The sequence below is a fragment of the Lolium perenne genome, chromosome 2 (genome assembly GCF_019359855.2).
Source record: "Lolium perenne isolate Kyuss_39 chromosome 2, Kyuss_2.0, whole genome shotgun sequence".
In the NCBI taxonomy this organism is placed as follows: domain Eukaryota; kingdom Viridiplantae; phylum Streptophyta; class Magnoliopsida; order Poales; family Poaceae; genus Lolium; species Lolium perenne.
This window is the reverse complement of record NC_067245.2, coordinates 229,068,371-229,079,183: the sequence shown is the minus strand read 5'-3', so window position 1 is coordinate 229,079,183 and position 10,813 is coordinate 229,068,371. Positions and strand designations below refer to the sequence as shown.

The following is a 10,813-nucleotide window of genomic DNA, read 5'->3' as shown; positions in this document are numbered from 1 at the left end:
TCCAGGTGAGAATTCACAGCCTCACAGATGATTCCACCGGCATCCTCCTCTCTGCCCCCATCTGCCCTGCTCCCACCAGTGCCCCTGGTTCAATCCTTGATAGCATCCTCCTCTGTATCCATGTTCGGGCGACCAAGATCCTCCTTGCATCTCCAGCGGGAAGAGGTACTGAAGCCCTCCATATGCATCTCCCTCTAATCCTGTTGAATTCTTATGTCAAATCGCTAATAATGTGTGACTATGTCATACTACCAGTTCGTACAGTTACCAAACGAATGAAAATGAGCATTTTTCCATATAGGATATCATAGATGCTTCAGCTGTTTGTTCCTTCTCTGAATTTCTATTTTCTGCTAATTAATTTTCCATTCTCTGCCCTCAAGTTGTGTTGGGTTCAGAAGGAGGCGGCGTGGTGGCGGATTCAAGTGTTCTAGATCAGCAGTGGGATGAGTTCTGATGAGATGATAGTTGACAACTCGGAGAGAGAGGTATGGAGCGGTCAATGCCGCTGTGCGTCGAGCATTACAGAATGGTCGTGCAGGTTAGTGTTCTCTGGCCATCATTTCGCCCGTGCGCTCCGACCCTATTCCCCATGTTTTCTCTATACAGTGCAGTTCACAAAGGATTGAGTGTTGAGTTGCACATCTGCAGCTGTTGTGACTCTTTGATTTCTTTACTAACACCATGTTTACCATGCCACTGCATTTTTTCTGCAGGTTCCGCTCCTTTTCCAGATTAATGTGCTTTTACATTGTTTGGATGGTCGAAGGTAACAAGTGAACATCTCCTAATAATACTTATTACTCTTACTTCTAAATACTTCATTTAGTTGGCACATCAGTCTTCTAGGGGTACATACAATGTTGATATATACATTTTTTTAATCTGCCAGTTATGCCTTAACTGTATGTGTGCTGAAATACTCCTGCCTTGCAAATACTACAGCAAACAGGACATGAGTTATGAACTATGGTGTTTGAGATTCCGGTAGCAAGTAAATATCTCTACCTCCATCTCCACTGTTCTTACCTTGCACTTAGCTCTTAGACTTTTCTTATTATAACACAACAGATTGTGTGCCATGTACTCTTTGTCAGCTTAACCTTAGAATTGTATATAACGAGTCAGTCAAAACTCTTAGAGTTTGGGAGTGTGTGCGCTATCGAATTTATTCATTTCACTAAAAAGCCGAGGCCTCACAATTAGCTAGATAGACAATTTGAAGCTGAAGCTTTGAGAAAGACATGGTTTCAATTCGTTTTACAATTGAGGTATGTTTCTTTCATCATCTGGGGAAGATCTGAAGCTATAGCTCCTAGAAAAGCTCATGAAAAGTGTGGCTGTTTAGATAATTTGGTGCTTCTTTCACAATATGGACAACATAGTTGCATGTAATGCATCATTCTGCAAACAGGTTGTATATTTATCCTCAGTTCTTATTGGCGCCTCATGAGTATTTTCAAATGTACATCATGTAACTATGACAACTTGTGCTTACCAAACTGTTAGTATTCTGCACCCCCCTCTAAACGATAGAGATTGCCATACTACAGTTTCAAACATACTTTACATGATAAGATGATACACATTTCTTTTTCAAGGTATCATTTGGGATGCTCAAGGAGTAAGTTGAAAGAAGGTTAGCTATTATCACTAATTATTTTTTATTTGCTTTCTTAACCATTAGCCTGAATATTTATGTTTGTTAGAAACCTATCTACTGTGATTAGGGAAATCAATCAAGAGCAATTTATGGAAAAAAGGAGAGGTTTTCATTAAGGTATGATTATGTACTATCATACAACATGAGACGTGATTGGTGATAATAAAGAGGCAACTACATAATTATTCAATTGTAGCATTCTGGAGTGAATATACATGCTATAGATATCATTCTATTTTTATTTTGGTTTGTTGTCGAGTACATTTGGTTTACCAGAAATTGCAGTAGCTTTTCTCTAACATTAGTCAGGATCTATTTGTTTCCTCAATTGCTCTTCTGGAGATTATAATCTGGTTTAGTTATATAACTGAGGCCATAATCAAATTCTCTCATAGTAGTCTCTTATATGGTCTATTTGGATTAATCTTCAGTAAGCTGTTAGATATCTCCACAGAAAAAGAACACTCCACTCTGCCATGTATATACTGTTTGCTTGAAACAATTTATAGTTTCAGCACCTGTACAAAGTTACAGGAAACTCATTTAGCTCAGCTTTCTTACTATGAAAGTTGTTGATGCTGTACAGAGATGTGCTGCATTTTCTTATAGGCCTAACGTATTTACACTAGAATTCTATATTTTTTTGGTTTAGGTGGAAGAACATTGTAGGCACCACTCTGTTTTCTGTGCTTTCAGACCTAACGTGCTTATACTAGATGGATGAAATCTGTAGGCATTACCCAATCCTCTCTGTTTTCTTATTTGTTATGTTGAAGGCTATCTTCTTTATCTTTGTCCAATTTATAGTATGCTACTGTGTATAATTGCAGTCAATGGATATATCGAGTGCTGCTCCCTCAATACCCCATCGTCATATTAATTTTTATAATTATAATGTCTTTTTTTTGCAGGCATTATATGGTCATTTTACTTAGTCATCATCCAGTATTTATTCAAGCTCTCACATCTTTGTTTATCTATAGCGTTATTACTAATTGTTTTCAATACAATGAACAAACTCTAGAACCAAACTACGGGAGTGTGAGCATAGCACAATTAAGGTTCAATTGGATATTTGTTTATCTATAAAATTACTGAAATATTTAGTAGGATAGCTGAACTGATTAAAGTCCAACAAGTCTTAATAGCTAACAGGTCAATAGAAATAGACTTCAGTAGGATAGGCAGACTGAATAGAGACAAATCGGACAATGCATTTACACACACGATCACCATCACATTGGCACAAAGCTAAAACATTTCTCGAACCAAGCCAATTATTATACAAATAGCTTACAACAAGACGGTTACACCAAAGAATAGAGAGAAGAACATAGAAGTTATGTTTCCCCTTTTCTGATATAAAAAATTTGTTTACATTGCAGGACGTTTGGTGGATCTTCTATCATCATTTTTTTGCAGATTTCACATTTTGTTTCAGTTGATGAAGTTTCCGAATCAAGTTTCTGTCTTCTAGCTTCTTCGGAAGAGAATGTATCCATCTAATTCATTTCCTTACACTCTGCTCATTCAGGGAACAAATTCTTTTGGTAACAGATCCTTTTGTTTTTCAATCTGCACCTCCTTTGTAACAAAAAATCCATTCTAATAGAAAAATGTCGAACGAGATTCACTCTGTTCAACAAAAATAGTAGTCCGAGAAAATAAATAGGTGGATGTCATTGATTTTTGGTTTGCTGAGATGAACTTTCTCCGTATAGAATGGAATATGTAAGTTCATTACTCATAAGCAGAAGAATAAACAAGCAGGACTTAGTACTAGGATACTATGATGTGACCCTTGTGAACTGCCCGTGGTGACGATCAGTTCTGACAAGGAAGGTATACATGTCGTTATATGGTGGCAGCACTCTTCACCTTACATACTGCGTGTGAACACACATGTGCATCACATCTGCATTTACTAGAATGATGACACATCTAGGACAAATCTTGATTACCAAATAAACTTCCGAAGGAAGTATGATCAATAGATAAACATTACTTGAATGGCGCACTATTTTCATAATTTGATTGTAGATCAATGTTTCCAGCCATTGAGAGTAAACATTTACATCTGAAATAAAGAAATGCAAGGATGTCTAAGCACCGTTTTTGCTACAGTAAAATTCCCGTATTTAAGAGTTAACGATTCAGTATTAGATTCTGATCTTACATGTTTTATTCAATAAATTTTCATCACATGGAGTCAACCTTTACTGAACAACACCATTTACTACATGATCTGCATGGTATGTTGCGTTGTTTGTTGGTTCTTCTACTCTATTTACTACAATTATATCACTAGGATACCTGCATACAACCATAATCAAATTTTTGGTTCAGTGTAAGCCTTTTCAAAATAAATTTCAAAGTTACTGTGGTGAATCTTTGGTAAAAGTAATGGGGAATCATTTATGTGTAAAAATGGTCATTCCATCAAACTCCCTCTAACTGCCTCTGGAAATAACCTATATATATGTTCGAAGAATGGATTTCACAATAACTTTATTAAACATCAGAATATGTGCTCTATTTTTCTTAGCAGTACGTATGACATACAAAAATGATGTATATGTAGAACATACAAAAAGAATATTATGGTATGGAATACTGATTCATACATATCTTCCCTATCTTCAGAAATTTGTTATTTTATTTATAAGATTGTGACTCATCTTTACTCTTACAAATACTAAGTTGGTACCAGTCCCCTCTTGCAGATTACCTATAAACTTAGTGGAAAATAATTTACTTTTTCGTTATCATACATTCTATGTAGTAGATAGCACTAATCTCTTGATTAGTTCAGTTAACTATGTGATGGCAAGCCTTTTAAACTACTCATGCAATAGAAAGCTTCTAGGAATGCGTGAACATTCAGCTTCCTTTGCAACATAAACAGGAGGAGCAGCCCAGGCAGCCACCCAACATCCTCCAATAAGATACAAGTCCACAGCTCCAGCAAATAAGAGCAGAAGAGCACCACGATAGGGATACCCTCTCCGACAACCAACCAAAGGACGACTAATCAGATTATGCGCTATCCATTGAGTTCTTCACCGAGGGAAAATAAATAATCACCTTAGCGTCAGTTGAGGGCTACAAATAACTGCTCCAAGACCAAGCAACAATACCATCATTCTATTCCAAGACCAGTCTAAAAATGTATCATATTTTAGAAAAGGTAGAACCTGCTTTCCTCCCTATGCAAAACAATTACATCAACAATGTAATCAGCTCAATTATACGTTTCTGCACGTATTGCTTATGTCAGACAATCTCATGGACTATATATGTCAGCTCTTATTGCAAATTTGTATTACCAACAAACATTCGCTCTTCTGTGTAAATTAACTTCAATCATTTATGAAGAAAAAGGAGAATTTTTCTTTAGCTGGATAAGGGACAAGGGCACACGGCTGCTGCTGCAAAGTGCACATCAACCTTATATAGAAGGCTCTTTGTCACATTCTTTAAACAAATGGAAGAAAAAGGGTAATAAAGGTGAATGGTCATTCAAGATGCAATAGAAATACATCACTTTTTGTTCTTCGGCTCATGTTCAGCTCATGTCTAAAGGGAAAGCGCGGCGTGCCGCCGCGCCAGTCCTGCTAGTCTTGATAATAACTAAACAATTAATTGCCACGAGATACTACTGTGTTACATGAGAATAGAGAGCTGAAAGCATACCATTATCTATGCAAGAATACGATACAGGGGTGCACCAGGATTGTCTATTCTGCATCTCTTTAACACTATTGCTACATTGAGCGAAGAATAGTTGTGGAGCAGAATTTAGTCCCTTGGCTGTTGCCAAAAAGTTGATATGGAAGTACTCAAATTTGAACTTCCGCAAAGCGGGACCAACGCTTAGCCCTTCAGGTACCTTGGGATTCACGCCGCAAATTGTCTGAAGTTTATAGTCCATCTACATGTATCAAGGCAGAAAAGGGCAGCCAGCCACTACGTAAAGAAAATAAAGGTTTCAAGAAAATGGAAGTAAATTGGTGCACGTTACTCCTTTTTGCTGAGAGTATTTCCTCAAAGCCCCATTGGCCTTTCTGGCAAAGAAGTTTTGGTCGCGCCTAAATTTCTTTCAAAACTCTGTAATAAACCTGTTCTGTTATTTGCACAAGACCTTTGAGATTGATGTCACCACCTGGTTCTGTTGATCCTCGGCCTTGGTAGGTGGCAGAGCCATGGCGAGGCATTCAATTGCGGCGCCGTTTGTGAGAGTGCCCTGCTGCAACATAGCTAGTAACTCGGCGGACTCCATGTTCAAGGAAGACATGGTGAATTTCACCAGTGCTTCAGGATCAGGATGCCATGAAGCAACCACTGCTTTCCTATAAGCATTGTGGAGGTGATTGTTGCCCTCACACACAGCATGAGCATGGCCATGCTTTTTTCCCTTGCGGGTGGCCTTGTGGACATCAGCATCGCTGCTGAACAGATACCAGAGGGCGTACTGCTCCGTGAGAGAAGGCAAGCAGGTGCGAAGGAGGGCAACGAGGCCATAAAGGGAGCAGTATTCGACTCGTGCAAGCATGTCTGTACATATCATGCCCACCTTAAATTGCAGCTCAAACTCTTGAGGCGTGGGAAACATAGAGCCGTACCAGATGGTGTTGAGGATAATGTTGGAGACAGGATCCCTGGGGCCATTGCAATATCCACACTTGAGGAGGCTGCAGTGGTTACGCTTGCGCAGGCCATCCCGGGGCAGCTTGGCAAGTGCCTGTAAGTAGAGCCCATGAATCTTGGCAAGGAGCAACAGCTTCAACGACCGCGTGTATGTGAATGTCGACTGAGACACATGACTACCATGTGCCCTGCTCCCCTCTATGGACTCTTTGGCCGTAGATTTCTGCTCGCTTCTCTTTCTCTTCTGGAAGAAAAAAAGGGGTTCTACAGCAGGATCGGAACGGGAGAAACAACGCATGCATGGAATCAAAACTTTAGTCCAGTTTTGTGAAGACTAGTCCAGTTTTGTGACTTAGTCTTCACGATCTGCTTACAAGACATTCTGTTTGCCAGCACGGATGACTTTCAAACAATATTTTGTTGTTGTTTGCAAACACATTTTGCAGTACATTCATATTATCATATATTCATACCCCCATTGGACATAACCAGCGGGGAAAAGCAAAGCAGGCAACATTCATTAGAGAACTATGTCAACCACTCCATATGCTTAGACGTTAAAATTCACAACTATTACAGAGGGTTCCTTTTCCACACAATTTCGAATAGATCATATGAATGAAGTAATTGATAACCTAGAGATATCATATCAAGCTAATACGTTATGTCGCATAATAAAAAGCAGAGGCATTTCAGAAGATTCTACCCTCCCATTCTCTCAACTCCTTAGCCACACTAGAAATTGGATTCATCTCTGCAATCTTGGAGTCCATGTTGGGATCAAAATAGATAAAATCTTCTGTCAGGGTGGCCATCTTATCGCCATTAAAATGGTAGTAATTGATAACATGATCATTCTTAAAGCCATGTTTGCTATGAGCCATTAGAATGAAATCCTTGTAGTACCCACAATACTCCTCATCATGTGGATGCACAATCTTTGACCCGTTAAACTCACAAGAGAAGCATCGAACTTGCATCAAAATAAACACACAGAATTAGATGATTAACCAAACATATAGTAGAGCACACTTCTAAATCTTACTGTACATCCTGATTCCTAACTTAACATTTTAAAGTCATTGATAATAAAAAATTTAGCAATATGTACGATCTAACACTAAAACTGAATGCAATATGTGATCCTACTGCTTGACTGCCATGTCAACACATATATATATATATTCTATCCTTTCCATATCATAGATTCTTCGAATATCAACTTTAAACACACTATTTCTGGATATAGATCTTTTCTGATTCTTCTATGGTAATGGTAACATAAAAAAAGATGCCCAATTCTTGTAGTTGTACAAATAAATAATAAAGGCAGAGTGGCAAACTAGCAAATGAACATCTCTCAGCTAGAGTTTAAATACCTCTATGGTATTTCTTGCAACCATGTACATTATCAGTGTTCTGATTATCTGGAAGTTACTTATTATCATCATACACATCTTATAAGAAAAATCCTCACATGAGGTGTAGATAAAACATAACAATTACTATTTATAAAGAGATAAACAAAAGGAAATGCAGTTCTATTTGAATCGGAAACACACTTGTTATATGTAAAAGTGATCCGTAATGACAACACCAAATACGGCTTTCTTGAGTGTTGTCAATGGCACAATGAAATTGCCAGGACAAACCAGTGTGTACATGAGAACAGAGAGCTGAGAGCATACCATTATCTATGCAGGAATAGGATACAGGTGTGCACCAGGATGGTCCATCCCGCGTCCCTTTATTACTATTGCTACATTGAGCGAAGAATAATTCTGGAGCTGTCACAGCAGAATTCGGTGCCTTGGCAGTTGCCAAAAAGTTGATATGGGAGTACTCATATTTGAAATTCCTCTTAGGGGGGCCAAGACTCGGCCCTTCAGGTACTTTCGGATTCACGCCGCAAATGATGTGAAGTTCATAGTGCACCTATATGTAACAAGGCAGAAGATGGCAGCAAGCCGATAAGTGGGAAAATGATTTAAGCAAATGGAAGTAAATTGGTGCAAGTTGGAACTCGAATTTAAAAGGAAGAAAACAACAGAAGCAAATGCACCAACCCCATGTTGCTGAGAGTAGTTTCTCAACACCGCATTGACCTTTTTGACAAAGAAGCTCTGGTCGTCCAAAAATTTTATCCGGAACTCTGAAATGAACCTTATCTGTTTTTGGCTCAAGACCTGTGAGCTTGAGGTCACCAGCTGGTTCAGTTGCTCCTCGGACTTGGTAGGCGGCAGAGCCATGGCAATGCGTTCAACTTCGCCGTCGGTGAGTGTGCCCTGCTGCAATATACTTGCTAGAAACTCGGCGGACTCCATGTTCAAGGAAGACGTGGCAAATGTCACCAGCGCGTCGGGGTCAGAGTGCCATGAAGCGACCGCAGCTTGCCTGTAGGCATTCTTGAGGTAACTGTCCCGACACACCTCTTGAGCATGGCCATGCTTTTTCGCCTTGCGGATGGCCTTGCGGACATCAGCATCGGTGCTGAACAGATACCAGACAGCATCGTGCTCCGTGAGAGAGGGGAAGCAGGTGCGGAGGAAGGCCACAAGGCCGTAAAGGGAGCAACACTCGATGCGTGCAAGCATGTCTGTCAATATCATGTGCACCTTAAATTGTAGCTCGTACTCAGGAGGCGTGGGGAACGTAGAGCCGTACCAGATGGTGTTGAGGATAATGTTGGAGACAGGATCCCTGGGGCCATAGCAATATCCACCCTTGAGGAGTGAGTGTTGAAACTTGTGCAGGCCATCCCGAGGTAGCTTAGCAAGTGCCTGCAGGTAGAGCCCATGGATCTTGCCGAGGAGAAGCAGCTTCAACGACTGTGTGTATCTGAATGTGGTTTGAGACCCAAGCCTATTATTATGTGCCGTAATTCCCTCTATGGACTCTGTGGGCGTAGATGTCTGATCCCTTTTCTTTCTCTTCTTCTTGTTCTTCTCCTTGCCACATAGATCCAGTGATGGGTCCCTGAGAAACTCGGCGAGGCTAGGGTCTTGTCCAGCAAGAAGCACGGTGCGGTCGGCCTGGGGAGAGGCCATAATCACTGACGCTGTCACCAGCACGCCTGGTTTAGGATGCCCCGCAGCCACAGCGGCACATTCCAGGGCGACCTTGGTTGCACGGGATGCAGTACTGAACGCAAGCTCGTCGTTGCGCTTCTTTTTACGATCTCGCTCGATGAGCCGCACGGCGACGAGAAGGTCGGCCTTGGCAAGGATCAGGTAGCGCAGGGCTTCCGAACAGGCGAGATAGCGGTAGTGGGAGGTGAGGAAGGCCACAAGACCGTCCAGCGAACGCCGCGCGATGGTCATACCACCGGCCTTGTGCCGGGAAAGAGGTACTTGGAAGACGAATTTGTCGTTCGTGTCGGTGATGATCTGGGAGAGGATCGACTCCCTCGTCTCCTCCTCGTCGTCGGATCGGCGAAGGGGTGTAGACGATGGTGATGGGGAGGGGTTGTAAGCGATGGTGTTGGCGATGATGTTGGAGACTGGGTCGAGGAAGCCGATGCACATGCCGGCCTCTAGGAGCCGCGGGGCCAGCGAGGGAACCGGAAGCCGATCGAGCGCTGCCTTGTAGAAACCATGGATGTGATCAAGCAGAAAGCATATGTCCTGCCTCCGGCTCTGAACTGTGAAGCCAGAAGGACAGCCGTCGCCAATGCTGCGATCACGCTTGCCATGCATGTCGAGTTGCTGCTTTCCTCGCCGGCGGGATCTTTCGGTTTCTTCTAGGTGGGGGTGGGGATTGGGGAAGGGAGCGGCGGCCGGTGAGATTGGGGATGACGGAAAGGAAAACCTAGGCACCCACGCATCGCAGACGAAAACGTTTACTTCCGTTTATTGGGCCGGGCCGATTATGCAGACCTCCCGGATACGCGTACCCTGTTGCTTACTCGGGCTCGGACCATTGACTGCTTCGTGATTGGAAGAGCCTAAAGTTTGCATCCTTTCGTTCGTTCCTTCAAAACAATTCATTCATTCGCAAGAAACCCAGTTTTCACCGCTTTCAACTTTTATTTCGGGAGCTTAGTAAAATAGTTCAAAGTTCAAAAAAAAAAATATAGTAAAATAGTTCAGGCATGGTACCGTACGCACGTTGACTACCACTCTACGAGGTCTGCCATAGAATTTCTATTCTACTTGCCAGACGAGAAAGAAGCAAATCTGGGTAAATATTTCTTGGTTGCTTCTTTCGTATACTTTTTTATTCCATAAACTGCAAATGCTCTCTCTTAAGTTGCCAATTCAATTATTGCTTTAACATTTTTATGACACATTGCACTATAATGTATTATTATGTTATCAGCTCAACATGGCATTCCAAGCCCTGTTATGCAATTTGTTGATCACAAACAAACCAGAGATGCTAAATGGGGATTATATCTTAATGAAAGGGTGGTGGGGAAGAAAATTGCACCCATTATTATGGAAAATCAAGAAGAATTCCCTTCCTTCAATTTAATGGAACAGGACAATGCAACAATTCATGACC

The 10,813-nt window shown here is 41.3% G+C and overlaps 1 protein-coding gene across 1 annotated transcript; it reads right to left on the bottom strand.

The window, feature by feature from the left end:
• Window positions 1-6,830: 6,830 nt before the first annotated feature.
• On the bottom strand, window positions 6,831-10,096 carry LOC127335136 (uncharacterized). The gene is made up of 3 exons (XM_051361726.2): window positions 8,377-10,096; window positions 7,999-8,245; window positions 6,831-7,283 (listed from the first exon to the last, which is right to left on the bottom strand). The coding sequence occupies exons 1-3, from the start codon at window positions 10,003-10,005 to the stop codon at window positions 7,003-7,005; spliced, it is 2,157 nt and encodes a 718-aa protein (XP_051217686.1). The 5' UTR covers window positions 10,006-10,096; the 3' UTR covers window positions 6,831-7,002.
• Between the last annotated feature and the right edge of the window lie 717 nt (window positions 10,097-10,813).

Bases quoted from the DNA above. Each gene is read 5' to 3' on its own strand.
- LOC127335136 (XM_051361726.2), bottom strand. From the start codon at position 10,005: ATGCATGGCAAGCGTGATCGCAGCATTGGCGACGGCTGTCCTTCTGGC. The intron at 8,246-8,376 runs GTTGGTGCATTT...TGTTACATATAG, and splicing joins ACTACTCTCAGCAACATGGG to GTGCACTATGAACTTCACAT. The intron at 7,284-7,998 runs GTATGCTCTCAG...TTTTGATGCAAG, and splicing joins CTATTCCTGCATAGATAATG to TTCGATGCTTCTCTTGTGAG.